The sequence below is a fragment of the Halichoerus grypus genome, chromosome 1, assembly GCF_964656455.1.
Source record: "Halichoerus grypus chromosome 1, mHalGry1.hap1.1, whole genome shotgun sequence".
Lineage (NCBI taxonomy): Eukaryota > Metazoa > Chordata > Mammalia > Carnivora > Phocidae > Halichoerus > Halichoerus grypus.
The window spans coordinates 191,072,119-191,093,303 of NC_135712.1; the positions used below are offsets into that span (position 1 = coordinate 191,072,119).

General features: G+C 53.3%; 1 protein-coding gene across 6 annotated transcripts in view; it reads right to left on the reverse strand.

The window, feature by feature from the left end:
• Positions 1-15,294: 15,294 nt before the first annotated feature.
• FLNB (filamin B) overlaps positions 15,295-21,185 on the reverse strand; it is a 140,134-nt gene continuing 134,243 nt past the window's right edge. For all 6 annotated transcript variants that reach the window (XM_078076778.1, XM_078076771.1, XM_078076803.1 and 3 more), the window contains 3 exons: positions 19,296-19,514; positions 17,925-18,128; positions 15,295-16,992 (listed from right to left, as the gene is read on the reverse strand). In XM_078076778.1, the coding sequence (XP_077932904.1) occupies positions 16,805-16,992; positions 17,925-18,128; positions 19,296-19,514 (611 nt within the window). In that variant the 3' untranslated portion in view covers positions 15,295-16,804. The remainder of the gene's footprint in view (positions 16,993-17,924; positions 18,129-19,295; positions 19,515-21,185) is intronic.

The following is a 21,185-nucleotide window of genomic DNA, read 5'->3' on the forward strand; positions in this document are numbered from 1 at the left end:
TACGATCCGATCTTCTCCCAACAACCAGGATATACTTCCTAAAATGCAAATCTCCTGCTATTGCCCCCCTGCTAAAACCCTCTATGGCTCCTCATTTCTCTCTGGGTAAATACCCTAGTCCTTATCATGACCTACAAAGCCCTGTATTTCTTGGCCTTCACTTACCTCTCCAACTCCATTTTCAACCATCCGTACATTCTAGCCACATTTAGTTCCTCAGTGCTTCATGCTCTCCCCAGCTTCGGGCTTTTGCACAGGCCCATCACTCTTCTCCCCCATCTGCTGAGCTAACTTCTTCTCATTCCTCAAAACTCAGCTTAAATCTCAGTCAGGGAGGCCTTTTCTGACTAGCTTCCCCCAGTCTTTCTGGACCCTCCGCTACATCTTCCCATGATGCTCTCCACATCCCTTTCTTAACCCTCATCACCTGTTTAGCTAGTCGTTCAAGGTCTGCCCCCCACCCCCAACCTACAGCCTCTATGACGGCAAAGCTGTGTCTTCTTAGTCACTGCTCACAAAGTTTTTGTGGAGTTAATGAAACTCAGGGGACACTACTGTGCCATCTTGGAGAAGGGAAAAGCCTTTACATAGTTATCCTTTAAAAAAATTTTTTTTTGGAGCCAAAAGTAGTAGACATCGGGTGGTAGAATTATTATAATTTTTCTTTTAGAAACGCTTCCAGGGGCGCCTGGGTGGCTCAGTTGGTAAGTGTCTGCCTTCAGCTCAGGTCATGATCTCAGGGTCCCGGGATCGAGTCCCCCATTGGGCTCCTTGGTCCACGGGGAGTCTGCTTCTCCCTCCCCCCCTGCTTGTGCTCACTCTTTCTCTCTCTGTCAAATAAAAAAAAAAAGAAAGACTTCCAGATGGAAACACCTAACTTACAGAGTTAGGGAGTGATTTCAGCTGGTACAAATTGGGGATTAAAAAGTTGCAGTGAAAAAAAAATTGCAGTGCTGGAGCACCTGGGTGGCTCAGTCAGTTAAGCATCTGCCTTCGGCTCGGGTCATGATCCCAGGGTCCTGGGATCAAGGGCTCCCTGCTCGGCCGGGAGCTTGCTTCTCCCTCTGCCTGCCGCACCCCTGCTCATGCTCTCTCTCTCTGTCAAATAAATAAATAAAATTTTAAAAAACACACACACACACAAAACCAAAACCAAAACAACAACAACAAAAAATTGACAGTGCTTTCTAGTGTATTCAAGTTTATCAAAGAATATTTCATGGATATAAAATGGGACGGCACCAGGGATACAAGAACTAAAATTCAGCTAAAGAAAGGTAAACCTGGGGCGCCTGCGTGGCTCAGTCGTTAAGCGTCTGCCTTCAGCTCAGGTCATGATCCCGGAGTCCTGGGATCGAGCCCCGCATCGAGCCCCACATCGGGCTCTCTGCTCGGCGGGAGGCCTGCTTCTCCCTCTCCCACTCCCCCTGCTTGTGTTCCCTCTTTCGCTGTGTTTCTCTCTGTCAAATAAATAAAATCTTTAAAAAAAAAAAAAGGTAGGGGCGCCTGGGTGGCTCAGTTGGTTAAGCAACTGCCTTCAGCTCAGGTCATGATCCTGGAGTCCCGGGATCGAGTCCCGCATCGGGCTCCCTGCTCGGCAGGGAGTCTGCTTCTCCCTCTGACCCTCCTCCCTCTCATGCTCTCTGTCTCTCATTCTCTATCAAATAAATAAATAAAATCTTTAAAAAAAAAAAAAAAAAAAAAAGGTAAACCTCACCTTGAACTTGCCTCCAACTTTTGCACATACTGTTCCCTCAGCCTAATGCGCCCCTCCCCTTTGCCCCTCTTCCCTGCAGACACGATGTCCCTGTCCCCATAGGCTTGGGGCTTCCATAGCCTTCAAAACTCCATGAACATCTCCGTTTCTCTAAGGTGAATGCTACAGACCTTCAGACAGACAGACAGACACACACACACACACACACACACACACCCCTTTCCCAAGTACCTGCCCACCTGACGCATATTGTCCAGCTGGCCCAGGCTCCAGCTGATGAGTGCAAGCCCATGTTCCTACCTCATGAGTTCCCTGATGGCAGGAGAAAAAAATCTGTGTTTGCCATTTGCAAAAACTCCTTCTGCTGACACACTCTTCTCCAGGAAACTCTTCTACTTCCCCCATCAAGGAGCCTGGAAATTTCAATTTTTTTTTTTTTACGTATTTTGAGATTCTTACTTTTTTTGAAATATTTTAATAGTTTCACAGAGGTTAGAGATAAAAATATCCTTAAAGATGATAAATAATAATAATAAGAAATAAGAAAGCCATTTGTAGGGCTTGCTCTAAGAAGTCATGGCATAGGTTCTCTCACTAAATTCCAACCACGGCACTAAAAAGGTGGGGTCTGTTGTCATCTCCATTTTATAAGTGAGGAAACTGAGGCCCAGAGAAGTTAAATAACCTGCCCATGGTCACACAGCTGGTGAGTAGTGGAGCCCCGTGTGACTCTTCCATGAGGCCCAGGAGGCACGGGGCTTAGGGCTCATGATACTTTTAAGGGCCACAGAAATGTTTCTTTCAGAATAAGAAGGAATAAGATGAAGTTTTAGGTTGAAGAAAAAATTTTAATATATAATATTAAGATATTTGTGTTTATACCAACAGAGTTGTAAAATATAACTTTTAATATTTTTTTTATGGAAGAAGGGTTGTGTGAAGACAAAATGCCTGGGGACCATGAAAATCATCCCATGGCTCTGGGGGAGTCAAAGCTCAAATCAGGTCAGTCTGTCTTAAAAGTTCATGTTTTCAGGGGTGCCTGGGTGGCTCAGTTGTTAAGTGTCTGCCTTCACCTCAGGTCATGATCCCAGAGTCCTGGGATCGAGCCCCGCATCGGGCTCCCTGCTCAGCGGGAAGCCTGCTTCTCCTCTCCCACTCCCCCTGCTTGTGTTCCCTCTCTTGCTGTCTCTCTCTCTGTCAAATAAATAAATAAAATCTTAAAAAAAAAAAAAAAGTTCATGTTTTCGGGGAGCCTGGGTGGCTCAGTCGTTAAGCGTCTGTCTTCGGCTCAGGTCATGATCCCAGGGTCCTAGGATCGAGCCCCGCATCGGGCTCTCTGCTCAGCGGGAAGCCTGCTCTCCCTCTTCCACTCCCCCTGCTTGTGTTCCCTCTCTTGCTGTGTCTCTCTCTATCAAATAAATAAATAAAATCTTTAAAAAAAAAAAGTTCATGTTTTCACTAGGCCAGTCTGACCCCATTTTACAGGTGAGAAAATTGAGGTCCAAGGCCACACAGCAAATGAATGGCAGCCCCCAGCATTGAGCGCAGGTAGGTCTCTAGCAGGCCGACCGCCATGCTCTGTGGTCCGACAGCACCACCTGGTGGTCTTGCTGGGGACTTCCCTTTAGTCAAAGGATGAACCTAGAGAGAGAGTACAGACTCCGATATCCCCAAGGAAGCAGCCACAAGCCAGTCAGCCCTTGGGCTCCACACTCAGCAGTGGGGGAGCCAGGCCAAAGAGCCAATTTATGCACTTTCTTTAGTTTGTCAGCAGAATTCACAGATTCCCCGCCCCCCTCCCCCACCTCAGAGTAACAGCTATCCCTTGAGTTAATATTCATAAAGTGCTTAGATCAGCCCTGTTCAGGAGGAAGAGCGTGTGAGCCAAATGTAATTTGAAATCTTCTAATAGCCATATTAAAAAAAGCAAAAAAAAAAAACCAAGTAAATATAATTTTAATAATATATTTTATTTAACCCAGGGGTCAGCAAATGACAGCCTGTAGGTCGAATCGAGCCTACTGCCTATTTTTTTAAATAAAGTTTTATGGGCACACAGCCACGCCCATTTGTTTATGTATTATTTATGGCTGCTTTTACGTTGAGCAGCTGTGGAGTTGAGACTGGATGGCCCGCAAGTGGAAAATACAACGAGTCCTTTACAGAGAAAGCCTGCCAATCCCTGGTTTAGCCTAGCATGTACAAAGGTGGTCATTCCAGCATGTAACTCAATATAGCAATTATTAATGAGATATTTTACATTTTTTATCATATTAAGTCTTCAAAATGTCGTGCATCTTTCATACTTACAACACATTTCAGGTGCTCAGTGGACACGTGTGGCTTATGCGTACTGAATGCCACAGGGCAGCCTTAGAAAAATGCCTGTACCTAGCGAAGACCACATTGGAGTTTGTTAAATACATATATAAATAAACTCCCCGGGAGAAGTAAGCCCTAACATCCAGGGGCATCCTCTGTTTGTCGCGAATCTCTTTCCCATGCCTCTACAATGATGTAGTCCCCTCCTTGAGAGAACTGAGAAAGTCGTCACTTAAATCATTTTCAGTAGGGCTTGATCTATTTGCAAAATCCCAACTGAGAAGGCCTGCCCTGGCGGCAGCCCGTCCTCTTCTAAGCAGCTTGCAGACTTGCTGCTGACAGAGATCACTGTCATCCTCATTAATATAATTCACATATATGGGCAGGCACTTGCTAGGCATTTTCTGAGTGTTATTTCCTTTAATGCCAGAAATAACAGGGACCTCCCTCAGGAAGCCTGCCCCGAGACCCCATGCGGACTTCAGTGTCTCCTCTGTGTTCCCAAAGCGCCCACCCTCCCCAACCCCAGCCCTTCTCAGTCTGTGCTATGAGCTCCAAGAAGATGTGGTCCCTTATTCTGCAGGAGCCCGGGGAGGCCTGACTCCCAGGAGCTGTCAGATCCACGGTTGTTGCAGTCAATCACATGGCCCGAGAGGAATCCAGGGGGTTATTTGGTCTTTGATTACATTCAGCAGGTTCTGGCCAAGCACCTCTGGTGTGCAAGGCTGTAGTGTGAATTCCATTAGAATCACACGCACACATTGGCCCTCGCTCACACTCTCTGCCTCTTGCTTTTTCCCTCTCAAGAACTTTCCCAAAGTTGATGAGGGAAAGCCAGACAAATGAGCTCAAATTGCAGCTCTAGGTGGCCTAGGTCTTCTGTGAAGTGGCAGGCAGACCAGGAGAGACACAGCTCTCCCAGCCTTCACACACCTACAAGTCATGGGATGTGTTCTCACCAACAGAATGTGACAGGAAGCGACATTTGTCAGTTTCAGGCCAAGGCGGTTAAGAGTGGGTGTGTTCTCTGCAGACTCTCTGTCTCTTCCCTTGTGCCCAGCTGGACGAGGAAGGACTCAGGGAAGGACCTTGAGGCCCTAGGAGATGGCAGAGCCACCAGATGCGAGAGGCCCGGCTCCCTAGGTCAGCGTGTGGCAGGTGGCCCGCTGACCATCAGAGTGCACTGTGCTGCAAGAAATACCTCTTTATTGGTTAAAGCAACTGGGATGTAGTGGCTGTTTGTTACAGCGAGGCAAACCTGACCCATGCAGGTTCTTGGGGGAGGGCGTCGGGGGGGACAGTGAGATAAAGAGTAAGTAACCATGGAGACTACTTCCTCCTTAAACTGTGGGATACACCGGGACCAAGCAATTCTGCCATGGGTCCGTTCACTAAAATGTAGAGAGTCAACACAGGGAGTTGCTCCCCTCCTCCACTTAGTACCGTAAGATCTTAGCGAGCCCCACCCCCCGGCCCCGCCACCCCAGCTCTGCTGTTGGAGCACTTGGAGACTCCACTGTTTCCCCCAGGAGAGCAGCTAGGATCCTGCACCTTGCTGGCGATGGTGGGGGCCAGGGCTCTGCAAGGAGCTGAGGTCCCTGAGGACATCCAAGAGGCAGCAGGGGGGCCACCCTGAGTCCCAGAGGTAGAGAAAAGCGTTCATGTCCTCCCACACTCTGCAGAGGAGCAGGGCTGGACGGGACCAAGGAGGGGTAGCAGGCGGGGGGTCCAGACAGACTACAGGAAAAGACAGGAGCCGCCTCTGAACCCCCAGTGAGTTCAGCTTAGCTGGTCTCTTTGCCGTGGAAAATGGAAGACGCTACTTTTGATGTAAAAGGTCTTTGAGATGGGCTGGCACCTGGCATACGTTGGAGCCCTGGCGTCCTTCATGGTGTCCCCTGGAACACAGCTAAGGCCTGGTTGAGCCAGGCCCGCCGTTCCTCTCGCCAGCCCTGGCCCAGCCGGAAGGGCTGAGGGTCAGTGCGGACGCCTGCTGCAACCACTCTGGTTAGAAGTACAGTTAGGAGCAGCGCTTGCCCCTGTGCCTCTTGGTCCCTACCTGACTCCCCCCATTCCTTCTTAGCATCCAGCAACTAGACGGTACACCTGGCGTAGCATGGGGACCTCAAGACCCTGCATTGGCCCCGGGCCCACGATCTGCCCCGATGGGTGGCAGGCACTCAAGTCACTCCAGTGGTTGACTCTTTTGACCCCATCCCTACGCCACACCTACGGGTAACCTCATCACATTTCTCCCTTTTGTCTAGTGAGAGCCCTTCCATCCCAGTGCTTCACAGTAAGAACCTCCGGGGTCCTGGCCAAGGCTGAACTAGCTCCCAAATGCCCACAGGCTGCAAGTCCTGTCTGCTGAACTCATAATAATAATAATAATACCAGTTACCATTTGTTGAGCACTTACTATGTGCCAGGCGCTAGACTGGTACTTTCTGTGTGTAAAAGGGCATTTGGGGACGATGCAGCTGGGGCCCAGACAATGCCTTCAACCCCACTCCCCCATGGCTGTTTGCACCCCCGGGGATGACGCAGCTCCTGTCTGTAACCTGGTCGGGGACCGGGGAGAGATGGTCCGCAGACAGAGAAGTTCTCTCAACTCTTCCTCATCTAGCCCCTGAACTGGTTGGGTTAGGGGCATGAGGCCAGACGCTTACAGAATGTTCCGGAGATTCTAGGAGCATCTGGGACCTTAAGCAGAACGACTATGGAGGAAAAGAGTCTTCCAGTCTTTGCCCTGAACCTAGCACTGCCCGAGCACGCGGGAGGCATCCAGAAGCAGCTCCCCCGGCTCCCGTGTTTGGGTTGCTGGATTAAGTACAGGATGCCCAGTTACATTTGAATTTCAGATAAACAATGAATAATTTTTCAGTCTAAGAATGTTCCATGCCATATCTAGGACATACTTAGACTAAACAATTATTGTTTACCTGAAACTCAAATGGGACGGGCATCCTGTAGTTTAATTTGCTGAGTCTGGCAGTGACCCTTGCCCGGCAGTGGATTCCCCGGCAGGCATAGACCTGGAGGCTGGAGGAGGGGAGGGGGCAGGGAGGAGGGCGTAGCGCCTGAACTGAGACTCGCTCTGTGGGCCCAGGGAGTCAGGCCCTCCTCAGGAGAATCTGATGGCGTGGAAACACCTCAGGCCTCTGCTCAAGCGTCCCCTCCCAGCAGGCCTCCCTGACCACCTGTCTACCCCAGGAGCCCCTGGGTCTTCCTCTCCTTTTCCTGACTGATCTCCTTCTACAGCCTCAACACTCACATTTCCTGTCGTATCCTCAGGGACACAAAGGGCCTGACATATATCAGGTGCTCACTAAACCTTTGTTGAATGAAAGAATGAACAGACCAGAATCCAAACCCAGGCCCCCTAATTTCAAACTGAGTCGCTCTTCCATGCTTGTTCATTTGCTAACTCATGTTGGGGCAGAGCTGGGATTCAGTGATTCCAGATCTCCCTCCCTGGGCTGTCCCGAATGAAAGCATCACATGTCGAATGAATGAATGTCTGTCCCACCCACCTTGTGAGGCTTTTGTGAGGAAAATTTCTGTTCAAGGTGCTGAAAATTTCTGTTCAAGGTGCTTTTCCATGTGATTTCCCCAAAACTCTGTGACATAGGAAGGCAGGTATTAGTATAGTCCCATTTTTCAGATGTGGAAACTGAGGCCCAGTGAAGTTAAGGTTCTTCCTTGAGCTCACACAGCTACCAAGGGGAGGAGCCAAGATTTGAATTTGCACTTCCTGATTCCAAACCAAGGCCTCATTCCCTAGGTCTACCTTCATTCATTTGTTCATTCATTCCACGGTCACAGAGTACCAGTCCGAAGCTGGGGGCTGGGAGGGCCTTAATAAAATTAACTAAGAAGTTCTGGAACCCAAAGGGCTCCTTAGGCCAGATGGATACTCAAGGAACACAGTGGGCCCAGCGCTTTTGTAGACGCAGTAAGCTGCATAAGCACAAGGGTGGACTCAAATCTGCCTGGAAGACTTTCGGAGGACTTCCCAGAGGAGGTGACATGTGAAAGTTAGCGAGCAGAGGAAGAGGCAGGAGGTACATTCCAGGTGGAAAATGTGTGAAGGCCTGAAGGTGTGAAGGCGTGGGGCCTGCTCGGAGAAGGGTGCACCTGAGGGATAGGCTGGTGCCTGCAGGGTAATTAAGGACAGGCCTGGGGCGGGGAAGGCCCGGCCTGCCGGCAGAGGCCTGGAGTGGCAAGACGGTGGCAGCCCTTACCCATGTGCCAGCCGTACTCCCAGGATGACAAGATCGGGTACAGAAACTTCTCTGGCTTCTCCGATGCCGCTCGCGGAGGTACGAGGCCCGACCTTGGCCGTCGTGGGAGATGCCTTGGAAGAGAAGCTGCAGGGTGCTGGGGGGGACCTGCCACATTTCTAAGCCCTCTGGCCTGGTCTGGACTGCTGGACCCTGAGGGCCTCTTTGGGTCTCCCAGACCTTGTCTCCCTTGGGCGGGGAGCCCTGGACGCCCACTCCCCCGGACAGCTGATGCCGGACCCCCTTGGTCTCTGGCCGTCCATCCTGTACCTCCTTGCTCCCAGGGGAGCTGGTGACAGCCAAGGGCCCTGCTCCCAAGGCGAACCTGAGGCGGGCCCGCTGGAGCCGCTTCCTGGGCATGGGCCCCTCCTTCAGGTACTTGTGGCCGTAGTTGATCTTCCAGGCGCCCCGGGCTGTGGTCTCCTTCTGGATGTGCTCTTGCCAGCAGGCTCGGCTCTGGGTGGTGCTCAAATCCCTCATGGCGGTGGGGGGGGCGGGGGGAAGGCGCGGGGAGGGAGGCACCCTTCTGCCCGCAGCCGGTGGCCTGTTTGCTCTGCTGGTGCCCGTCTCCAAGGATACACGCAGCCAATGAGGGCTGGGTGGCCAGGGCCCTGCTTGGGGATGGGGGGGGGGGCTGCTCAGGGGGCCGGGCCACTCGCAGGCAACAGGACAGAGCGGGCTGGAAAAGGGAGCAAAGACTGGCCACAACCCACCCACGGTGCCTGGCAGGAGGCTGTATTCTGCCGCAGGGGGCCTCGGGGCCCAAGGCTTCCCCCAGCCCGCTCTCAGAGGGTCCCGGGGAGCTGCAGGGGGTGCTGTGGCCTCTAGTGCATTCAGAAGCCCTGAGGCGCACCTACTGGGCACCAGGCACCCAGGGAGGTCCAAAGGGAGGCCCGGTGTCCACCCTCGGGAAGCTCTGGACGCGTGGCTGGGGGTTGCCATGGAAACTCTGGACTCCGACTCCTCCAGCGCAGCTCCGACACTTGATAGTTTCCTGGCGTCCTTGGAACGTCGGAATGACAGTGGGGATCACTTCTGGGCTGGAGAATGCCATCAGGCCAGGGTAGAAGAACCCGGAACAGCGCCTGGCGCGGAGGAGGCCTCCCGTAAACGTCAGCCGCCGTTTCGCGGGGACCCGCCCGGTGCCGGCTGCCGCGCGGAGCTCCGCCTGCCTGAGACCACCCTCCTCAGCTGCCGGGGCAGCCGTCAGCCTCGTCTCCCGGTGCGGAAAGGGAGGCTTGCGGGAACTCGGCGCCAGCCCCAGGCACACCCGGGCTGCTCGTGCCAGGCCCCGCGCTGGCGGCTTTACTGAGGGATCCCGCTCAGCGGACTCCTCACGGTGACTCGCTAACAGCCTCTCTGCCATCGCTTTTCCAGATGAGGAGACTGAGGCCCAGCAATGTTCATTTGGTCACACGGGGGTGGACGCCAAACCCCGCACCCCTGCGTTACAGACACAGAACTCTCCCATCGAACGCGACAGCATCATGTGGGAGGCCCGGCAGGGGGCGGGGGCGGGGGCGGGGGCGGGCAGAGGAGGACCCACCGGTCACCCAGCCGCACCATAACATCAGCCTCCGGGACCCTCACACCCTGTGCCTCTCCCACCGGGGCCCTGCAGGGGTGACCAGCGTGAGTACCAGTGAGCAGGTTACCCATAGTGCCCTGGGGCCACTCACCTTTCCACCCTCTGCTCCGTTCGCTCTCGTTTCTTCATTCAACAAACATTCATTCGCTCTTGACCCTGTTGCCAGGCACTGAGCCGGGTACTAAAGGTAGATGAGGAGGAACGGAGTCTACATGCTTCCCGCCCTCAGGGTTTCACAGTCCAGAAGGGGAGACAGACCCATAATCAGGTGGATGGGGAGCACGGAACTGGGGAGATGATCAGGGAAGGCTTCCCGGAGGAGGTGCCCTTTGCGTGAGCCCTGAACTATGAACATGAGTTAGCCAGGCAAAGAGTAGCGGAAGAATGTTGTAGACTGGGACTCCCAAGGCAAGAAAGTGTAGGGCTGTCTACACTGCCGCCTGTGCCTCAGTTTTCCCAGCTGTAAAATGAGGGCTATGAAGTGTGGGACATTAGGGAAGATTAAGATCCAGCCGGTTAAGTAAAACAGCCTGGGCCTGGTATAGCTCGTCTGGAGCACTCACGGCGGTCACCGATGAATTGTGCAATCACCTTTTTAATCCAGGCTCTCTGAGCAGGCTGTAGGCACCAAACATGCTTTGGGTACTGAGGGCTTCTGTGCGCCAGGAGCTGCAAGTGAACAGTGCTGACAAACCCTCCCTCCCTCACGGAGCTCCCGTTCTGGGTCCTGTCCTGCTCAACCTCGTGTCTCCAGTACCTCCGGGGGTATTGTCTGGCATACAGTTGGTGCTCGAAAAAGTGCTCACGGCAAGGATGAGTCGGCGGACTTCACGTTCGTTCTGTTGCCTCCGGGAATGTTAGGGAAGGAAGGATGGATGGAGGTAAGTCGGAGGAGCTGCGAGGGCTGGGGGTGGCAGGACCCTGGTGTCAGACGCTTGTGAGGCGGGGTCTGACCCCGGAACTCAAGAAAGCCTCCCCGCCCCAGACCGCCCCAGCTCCAGGCAGGTAAGGCCCGGGGCCTCGAGCGCGAGCGCAGAGGTGGGTGTGCTCCTTTGGGCCTTGGAAGACCCGGTGCCCCCCGTACCGCAGGGTTTTCTTCGGTGCCGCCGTTCGCGCGCTCAAGGCGACCCCTGGCGGCCACTACGGCAACGACAGTCGGAATGGCAGTCCTGACAACAGGCTCTGGCAGCTGGCCAGATGGGGGCTGCACTGAGGAGTGGACAAGCTCCCCAAAGAGGGGAGTGGGGTGGAAGGGTGTAGAAAGGCGCCCCATAAGTACTGCCTTCCAACGGGCTCAGGGACAGAGGTTGGCTCACAAGGAGAGTCGCCTTTGGATTCCAAGCGCCCACCTGGGCGAGGCCCTTGCGTGCAGGGCACGGCTTCATGGCCTCCTCCCTAAATTCAGGCTTTCTGGCTTTTAACGCAGCCTTGACCATTATATTTGCACGGGTCACTTAACCTCTCTGTGCCCTGGGAAATGCCCCTGTAAAAAAATGGGAGTAATCGTAAGACTCAGAGCCTAGCATTAGTGTTACTTACTACACTTTGTTTACTCCAGATTTATTCACTTCAAACCCATCCCGCAACCCCTGGGAAGGTGTGGTGGCAGCCCCAGGCCTGCCTCTGGCCTCGGCTTCTGCTAAGGGAAAGGGGTCACTGAAGGGGAAACCAGGGGAGGCTGGGAGGCGAGCTGGGGCTCTCCCCAGTGCACCTGACTCACCTAGCTCTCCTCCCACCTTTCTGGCCACTCCCCCGGGCCACCAGGGATCCACCCTGCTCCTAGTACTGCCATTGGCCACTCCATCCACTCCCACTGATGATGCCCACCCCAGTTTCCAGTCCCTGGCTCTGTCTCCAGCCCAAGTGCCTCTCCTATTTATGGTTATTTGTGTCCTTAAAGTAGCCCCCCCTGGATTTAAGCTCTCCATATAGAAGAATCCTCTTAAGCACCTCTCAGCAGTAGTAATTCTATGAAGGCTTATCAGGTACTAGACACTGTGGTATGTTCTTTACATTCATTTTGTCAGTTAACCCTCAGAACACTATATATACGGTAGGTTCTAGTACCCCATTTCATTGGAGAGAAAACAGAGGCTGTGAGAGTCTCTGGAGGGTAAATGATCTGCTGGAGTTCATTGGAGAGAAAACAGAGGCTGTGAGAGTCTCTGGAGGGTAAATGATCTGCTGGAGTTTGAACCCACTGGCCCATGTTTTGAACCACCATGCTGAATAGATTCCCCACAGGCTCCCTTCCCCTCATTGAGGTACCCCTTCCACTTTGCCTTGGGGAACTGAGTCTCCCCAACATGCAGGCAGCCCCTATTCTAGCAGATCTGGGTGGGGAAGGACTTGGCCAGCCAGTTGGAGGATGGATGCATTGGGAGATCTTTCTAGAGGTTAAGCTTAGAATGGAAGTTTCCCACTTTCCCATTTTATGGATGAGGGCACTGAGGCATAGAGAAGGCTTCCTGGAGGAGGTGCCCTTTGAGCCCTGAACTATGAACAAGCTAGGCAAAGAGTAGAGGAAGAATGTTCCATACCGGGACTCCCAGTCTGCAAGGCAAGAAAGGGTAAGGCTGTCTAGACTTGCCCGTTGTGCCTCAGTCTTCCCAGGTGTAAAATGAGCGCTATGAAGTTTGGGACATGTGGGGAGATGAAGAGCCAGGGGGTGTCTGAGGCGGTAAGCCGCAGAGCTGGGACTGAATCTAGACTTGAACTTGGAGTTAGCTGCTTTCTGGGCTTTTCTCACACACCAGGCTACTCTGCAGCTACTGGTGCCAAATGCTTGGAGCTGGGCCCGAGGCTGGCATTTCTGGGGTGTGGCGCCTCTGCCAAGATTTCCTCTTTCTCAGAGACCCCCCCCCCCCCCCCCAGAGTTCAGCATTAGCTTTGCACTGGGAGAGGCATCCTGATGCCTTGGGAAGGCAGTGGTTATGGCAGAGGGAATAATGTGGGCAATACAAGGCTTGAATATTCTTTCATCTTTGAGCTTTGTCCTGGGGAGATAAGCAAGTCGAAAACACCCTTGGCCACAAGCCGTAAGTCAGGCTCGTCAATTCCCCACCTCCTGCCTGCCTGCTTTGGAGAGCTCTTGAGTCAGAGAGAAGGGGTGTGGGGTGGGCCACCCTAAATTCCTTGCATATGAGTTGGTCCCCTGTGGGCTCAGGGACCCAGACAAAAGCCTTATCACAAAGCAGAAAGGATCCCTTTGTTTCACATTTCCTCCCACCCTTGTGTCTGGTCAGCATCCTTAGGACAAAGCCAGAGGGGAAAAATTTGAATTCACGTTTGCCTTGAGCCATGTGACATTTTTACTCCCTCTTCGAGTTATGATTTGCCATTGTGAGGAGAAAAAAAAATTAGCTAAACAAGACGTGTTTCTGGGCAAGAGTTTTCCTTAGTGGAATACCCTGATTACAAAGCCCCTCCCCCTCCAAGTTAATGGGGATTTGAAAAGATTCCATTCCTTTCCTAGACCCTGCTTCCATCAGATGGAGCTTTAAGCCCAAAGAGCACTTAATGAGCTTGTTCCCCATTTGAAAATACAAACTTGGGGGTGGTGGTGACAAGGATCAACCACTCACTTTGCCATTTACGTTTATTCTGCTTATTTTTTAAGGTGGTGCCATTTTTAGGGGAAATGAAATCCCTAGTGCCGGACTCATTTTACACCAAACTCATCAAGATGTGGCTTTCAAGGCCCCTTTGAAGTCTGAAGTCCAGACGTGTGGCCAAGGGCCCATGCATTGAAACAGACACGTTAATCTGCTTCCTTCTGGGTGGCACCGCCGAGGGCTTCCGCGGGCTGCAGAGGGAAGCTGGCCGAGGGAGGGACACGCATTGGCGCTTGCAAGGGAACCGGGCCTCTCTGGGTCGAGGATCTCTGAGCGTCAGCTGCCAACACCGTCTGCTTTAACCTCTGCTGGCCCCGAAAGAGTGATGGCTCAGTCAGCCCCTGGTAGGAAAGGGGCCAAGTCAACTGGTGAAAGTCAGAAAGGGCCTGCCTGGTACCTGTTCAGGGTCGAGTTTCAAGTCATGGAGGTGTTTGCACAAACAGCGGCCCGTTCCCTTGGCAGCGAGTCCAGATGCAGAGAAGAGCTGCCCTGTGGCTCTAGCCATTGGCCACCTGGGTCGTGGGTGATGTCACAGGCAGGGGCCCGCCGGGGCGGCCCCAGGTGCGGCCTTGAATGAGGAACGGCACCCCCTGGCAGGGGTCGGTCACAGACAGCTGTGACCAAGACTCACAGCTCCGAGAGAGATTTCGTGCGCTCCTCACCACCACCCTGAGGGAGGCCTGGTCTCAGAGGGGAAGCCACCTCCCCGAGGCCGTACCGCCACCGAGCGGCCGAGCCCACGTTCCAACTCTACCTGATGCCCAGGTCCAGCTGGGGATAGAGACGTGCTGCCTCCCCAACAGAAACCAGCCAGACTTCCCGGGACTGAAACCAGCACCTGTGCCCCTGGGCTCCTCTCTGGGCAAGGTCAGCATCACCAGGCAGAGCCTGGACAGCCCCCCCCAAGCCACAAACCCCTCAGGGAGCCCAGGAACAGTCATCCCCGACACAGGCCCACACATAAGGGGGCTCCCTCCAGGAGGGGCAAGGGAAAACTTCCTTTCCTCCCACCTCTCAGAGGTAAACAAGCCTCCATCCTGATCAACAAGGAGGTGACAGGAAGAAACACACAACAGGAGCCCGTCTTCCTTCCCTGACTTCCCCTCCACCCCTCACCCCCAGTGGAGGGCTAGGGGCCCAGCAAGGACTTCCCGGGGCTCATCTGGGGGCTCCTGGTGCCCTTTCTGCTCCCACAGGGGTATAACCAGGGAGGGAGAGCCTCCATTCTGGGGACAAAAAGGCCAGGGCCTAGGGTCTGCCCCGAGTGACCTGTCCATTCAGCACCTGAGTCGGTATCAACACTGCGAAGTGGGGTCACGGGAGCGCCGTGAGGGTGAGGAGGAGGGGAGGGGGGAGGTATCCTACGCGCCCATCAGGCACAAGCTCTTCCCAGCCCAAGGAAGGAGCAGGGAGAGGAAGACGAACACCACACACGAACCCTGTTGTCCAAGGGCAGCTGGGAGGACCGTGACCTAGCTTCTTGTTTGAGTCAGCTGCCTAGAATGACAGTATCTCCGTCATTGGGAAGAAGGCTTTCTCTCCTAGAGGCTGTGTCGGTGTCCCGGCCCGTCTGGCCTCTCCTGAGGATACCCTGCCAGCGGGGCTCACGGAAAAGCCCCCCCCCCCCCCCCCCCCCGCAAACAGAGGCCAGGCTCACCGTCAGAGCAAGCTGCCAACCTGTGTCCTTTCGGCCAGCGGCAGGGAGGGCTGGTCAGAGACTCGAACCATTTATTCTGAAACAACACCCTCCAAGAACACCAGGGGAGCTTGACGGAGCAAACATTTAATAAGTTATGAGATACAATTTACAGTCGGCATTTGATTCCAGTTTCGCTTCCACGTCCCAGTTTACAAAACCTGTGGCCCTTTCACATTAGGCTTCGGGCTGCTTTGGTGTCTAAGAGGTGGGCTGTGGCCACCACCTGCCCCCCGCTGCTGCATCTTGGTGACGGTCCCCTCCCCTCGCTCCCGGTCCCACCCACGGACGCACATGTGACACTTCCTCAGGATGGAGCCGCAAATCAAAAAGGTCTGCCGGCCCAGACCACACCGCACACCTGGGCCCTGAAGTCAGGGTGCGGCCCCGAAGGCTTTCACTTTATCCCGAAGGCAGCTCAGGTCTGCAGAAAGGGGTGCAAAATGCCTCACGCCCCATTTCTGGAATTTGGGCCTGCACACTGCTTTCCAAACAGCCTCGGATGACGCGGTCAGGGCCAAATGTATACAGAGCCCCCATCAGCTCTGTAGCTCATTTGTGCCCAGTGACAGAAGACCACCGGGGAGCTGCTGCTGTCCCTCCCACCCCCTCCACAGCGCCCTTTGAGGCCAAAGGTCAGCAGGAGTTCCATTCTTTCCGATCTATAGTTATTTTCCAGAAGTGATCCCATGGCTGACTGGAGGTGGGTGTGGAGTGTTCTGCCCGGTGACAGGCCTCTGCAGATGAGGGCGCTGACACGGTGACCCACCTGCAGCCATTCGCACGTGCTGGCAAGCCTCATCAGACTGACAAATGGCCGGAGTGTGTGTTAAGAACAAAGGCTCATGTTGGTTAAAAAAAAAAAAAGGGATCTTTGGCAGGAGGGGGTTGCTTGCCCCAGCAGAATTTCCTCAGACCCAGAGACTTCAATGGCCTTTAAAGACAAAAGCAAAACGTAGCTGCCAAGATGGGCACATGTTACAACTTTGCAGGGAAATACTCAGCAGAACGAGGGGAAAGGCACTAGGAAGCATGGAGGCCAGTCTGCCACCATGTAGCCGCTTCCCTTTGAGACGCGTACAAAGGCCACGGAGCGGGCAGGGGTGTGGAGAAGAGTAGTGTTGAAACAATGGCGTCTGCCTAAGAGCCTTTTATGGGGTAGGCTGCTGGTCCTTTCTAAATGCCAGCCTCAAGTAGGTCGCCTCTTTGCCCTGTCCCTCCCTGCCAGTCTCGTTTCACAGATGGGCTAGCCAATTTCATTCTTTAGAAATGTCAGTCTTGCGAGTGACCTTGGTCTGTCTGCAGGGGGTGATCTGTGCCAGCAAGAGGTCGGATCTGAACCAAGTATGCCTGGAAATCTTCTCAGCTCATGCATGAGTATGCATTTCTTAAGAGTCCCCAGCGCGTCCCTAAAGAGTCAAGTCTAGGACTTATTTCTCAAGGCACTTTAGAACGGCAATGTTTTCGGGATGGGGTTTCAGACCCACAAACAGGCTGGAGGAAAACTTTGTATAAAACAAGTTACGAACAAGCAACAAAAGCAACCACCACAACTCCTCCCAGGATCTGACGAGAACTGTTTTAAGGCACCGTGACGTGGAAGGGACTGCCAGGGATGTGTTCCTCTCCCCACTTCACGGCCAGAACGTAATCTCCCTTCTCCTTGACGACGTATGTGACGTTGTATTGTTGATTGCCCACGTGCTTCATGGAGACCTCTTCGCAGGGGGTGGTTGGCCCATGGACACCGATCAGCAGCATGTTGGAACCTGGGAGGCAAAGAAAGGTGGTTACTCCGTCAGGATGCATCATGGAAGGCAGGGGAAGGGGAGGGGAAATGGGAGCCAAAGGAAATATACCAACTATTGCCTGTTGAGATTCTACAATGACGCTGGAACCTCTGAGAGGTGAGATGGCAAGGCAATTACAAGCAAAGACTCAGAGCCTGATGGCATGAGTTCAAATCCCCGCCTGCCACCTCCTAGCTGGGGGACCTTGGATGTGGAACTTCGCCTCTCTCTGCCTCAGCTTGCCCATCCGTAAATAGGAGATGATGCCAGCACCTACCCCCTGGCCTACAGAAGTTGTATGTGAAGCCCTCAGCTTGTAATAAGGATTATGTAAGTGATGGCTACTCTGATCTCATTTATTCTCATTAGGAACTTAAGGAAGGTGACTTTATTATTCCCATTTTAGACAGCAAGAAACTGACATTTAGAAAAAGATTTAGTGACTTTCCCAAGATCACATGGCTCAGTTTGGGGAAGGGAGGAAAGGAGGGAGGGAGGGAGGGAGGGAGGGAGGGGGGAAAGGAGAAGTAGTGGAGCCAGGTTTCCAGCCCAGATGTGCCAGATGCCAGAACCTAGGCAACTAACCATTGACACCCAAATAAATACCCAAGTTCAAACTGCAATTAAGCAATTATTGGCAGAGAAGGGGCCGGGTTACTGATTCAGTCTGCCCATCTGTAATGGGGATAATGCCACCTTTCCGGTCTACCTTGAGGGCATTTGAAAGAATCAAGAGTCAAAAGAGGAAAATCATTTGAAAATATTAAGTGCAGGAGAGTGGGGTAATGAACAAGGTTACTTGCAAACATTTGGGGTGCACGGGCAGGTGGGCACTGCAGGGAAGACTAAAGTTAGCAGAGGGTCCTCAGCCCGCCTCCACCCTAACCCTCGAGCAGGACCAGGCTACCTACCAGCCTTGCTGCAGTCCACCAAGAAGGAGCTCTTTTGGCCCACGAAGGCCTTTGAGAGCCCTGCCCCTTTGGAGGTCACCTTGCTGGCGTCCGAGGATGCCTTGGGGATGGCACTATAGCACGTCTCTGTGGACGACCTGGTCACGGACTCCACCAGAATGGACGAGGTCTCGTTGGCAGAGCCAGGGCTGACCAGACGCTGGCCTAGAAGATGGGAGGGGGAGGAGGGAGGAGTTAATGGCCAGAGCAGTAGGTCCTCTCAGCTAGAAGAGGCCATGCCCTGGGTAGAAGCCCCGGGAAAGTCCCTGCACCCTGACAGCTGGATCCCAAAGCTACCGCATCCCCACCTCGCATCCCCAACACCTGATCTAAACATTACCATCTCCCCATCTCACCCCCATAATGTCTTCCAAACCCCTGGGTCCCACCCCACACAGCGAGGCAAACGACAAAGCCTGGAAATCCCTCCCACATAACCTCGTGCCACCTTGCAGAATTTACCTCTTTTCCACTGAGATAAAATACTCATGTATAAACAGTGTAAAAGCAATGTTATATGTTAGGGAGAACATATAACAAAATAACAAAAAAGGTTCTCTGTGCATGTGAGAGGATGATTTTTTATCTGAATCTTTTAATTTTTCTGCAGTGAAGCTATACTACTCATACAACAGTGAACCAAGCAGAGACTGGCGGAAGGGATTTACCACAATATTTATGATGATTACCTTGGGCCGTGGGCTGTGAGGTGGTTTTTTTTTTTTTTTTTTAAAGATTTTGTTTATTTAACAGAGACACACAGCGAGAGAGGGAACACAAGCAGGGGGAGTGGGAGAGGGAGAAGCAGGCTTCCCGCCGAGCAGGGAGCCCGATGCGGGGCTCGATCCCAGGACCCTGGGATCATGACCTGAGCCGAAGGCAGACGCTTAATGACTGAGCCCCTCAGGCGCCACCTGTGAGGTGGTTTTGCTGGTATTTTTTCTAGTGTCCTGAAGGAGGCCCATTTTTGTAAATGTAATAAAACCTTTTGATTATTTTAAAAGTGAAGGTTAGAAATAAGGGTATTTTTCAGGTCCCTATCTAAACAAATACGTTAAGATATCAAATATGTAAATATTTTTCTTTTCTGTTAAAAAAAGAAAACATGATTTTTTCAATTTCTACACTCATTATTTTGTAGGGGGATGACGCCAGCACATACCCACAGGCTTCTAAAGATGTTTACTCCCCTGGCATGTCCTACCATTTCTTTACATTCAAGATTCAAAGTAGATTCAGAATATCTAAAATTACCCACAGTTTACTGCTGATAATCTGACATGACACGCTCCATAGAAAAAAGAGTAACTTCAAAAGCTATTTGGTTGTTACCTGTCACCTTGGCCTTGAATGGACTGCCCACAATGTGGTTGGGCCCGCCATATTTGACACCAATCAGGTAGCTTCCAGGAGCCATGGGGGTGTACATGACTTTGTACCCTTCTGGGGTCTCCTGGCAATCCATTTTAACTTTGGACGGGCCTTCAATGGTGACAGATAATGTCCCTGGCCCTGCTCGGGTGGTGTTGATGAAAAATTCAGACTGGATACCTGGGAGAAAGGAAGAGGGAATGTCGTATTGGTTTGGAGGGATGGGGGGGTGTGGTTTGGGGAGCTTTCCCAGGGGCACTGAAGCAGTGGGGGGGACACACAGGTTCCCCCACAGAGAGGCGGCCTCGGTGGTGGGCGAACCCACCCATACCAGCTCTGAGCTCCTGGCACAGAGGGCCTCCCTTTCCAAGGCAGAGGCAAGAGTGTGGCTGACATTTCGCCCACCAGCACCGCCAGGACACCCTGTTCTCGCCCCTGGGCAGGCACAGTGGCTGAGGGCAAGAAGCCGGAGTCTTCATTGTCAGCCTGAAATGCCGTTTCAGCTGCCGGGGGCTCAGCCCTGCCTCCAGGGGGGTGGGGGGGTGCGTGGGCCCCTCTGACCTTTCCTTTTTCCCGAGTGGACTTGGAGAAGCCGAGCAGGCCCAGCATCATCTTCTTCCCCCACAGGCTCCTTGCCCCAGTCACCACGCTAAAGACCGGGGCAGCTGCTACAATCTGCCAGCCCCCCACTTTGCCATGAACACCAGCAACAAGAATAGGGCCCAAACAGCGGCTCCTGCTAACTGAGCCATACTCGCACCGCGCGGGCTCCAGGTCCCACAGTAAGCATCCTGTTACGTGCCCAGTGCTTCCTGTTTAACAAATGACAGAGGCTCAGGGAGGTTCGGGCACTTGCCAGGCAGCGCTACGAACTAGGAAACTTGTAGAACCGGGGTATGAACAATTCCATGTGGCCCCGGAGCCTCTTGCCCGGCCCACAGGGGACTCCTGCACGGACGTCCTGCCTTGTGACGAGAGAAAAGCTGGGCCGACCAATGACCATGGCACATTCGTGCCTGAGCCCAATGTCCTGCAGAAGCCTCTACTCCTTCAGGCCCGTTTCTGGCCCAGAGGGGGATGAGGTGGTCGGTGAGGGGCGCCCGCTACAGTGCCCTCTATGGGCCATCCCTGGCACAGCAGCCTTGCGCAGGGCAGTGCTTTTTTTCCAGAGCCCTGGATGCCGCCCCAGCTGGGAACTATTTGGGTTTAATTATAGCTCCCAGGCCAGAGAAAGAATTATTGTTCTGGCTATCAGTAAAACAAAGGCGCTGCTATCCTGCAACCCCCAAACACAACCCAGCTGCTTCTGGAAGCTCCTGAGGCTCCTGTCCCAGCCCCCCCCTCCCCAACAACCCGATTATCTCAACCTTGTTTCTACACCATGCAGGCAAGAGCTACGCTGTGCAGGCAAGGGAGGGGTGGCGCACAAGGGACGGCATTTCCAGGAAGTAGCTGCAAGGCGACGATAAGGAAAGATATTTTTAAAGCAAAGATGAAAAGACCCAGCTGCAGGGGAAAGAAGCCCAACGCATTTTAACAAGTTGCTCCCTTCTTGAGAAAGATCAAGATCCGTGAATCCTGGCTGGGAGGGCCTGAAGAGACAGGGGAGATGAGGTGGGAAAAGGGAAGTAAGGAAGGACAGGCAAGAGCTACCTGGAACAACCTATTGGGTGGGCTCCCTTCTTCCCATTTTACAGGAAGTGGAGGCCTGGTAAGGTCAAATCCTTTGCGCTAAGTCACACAGCTTGGGAATGGCAGGACTGGGATTTAAACACAAGATCCGCCCAGTGTGGAGCTAAGGCACTTGCCTGAGAAGTGAGGAGAAAGAAAATCCACGTGCAGGAGTCCCTC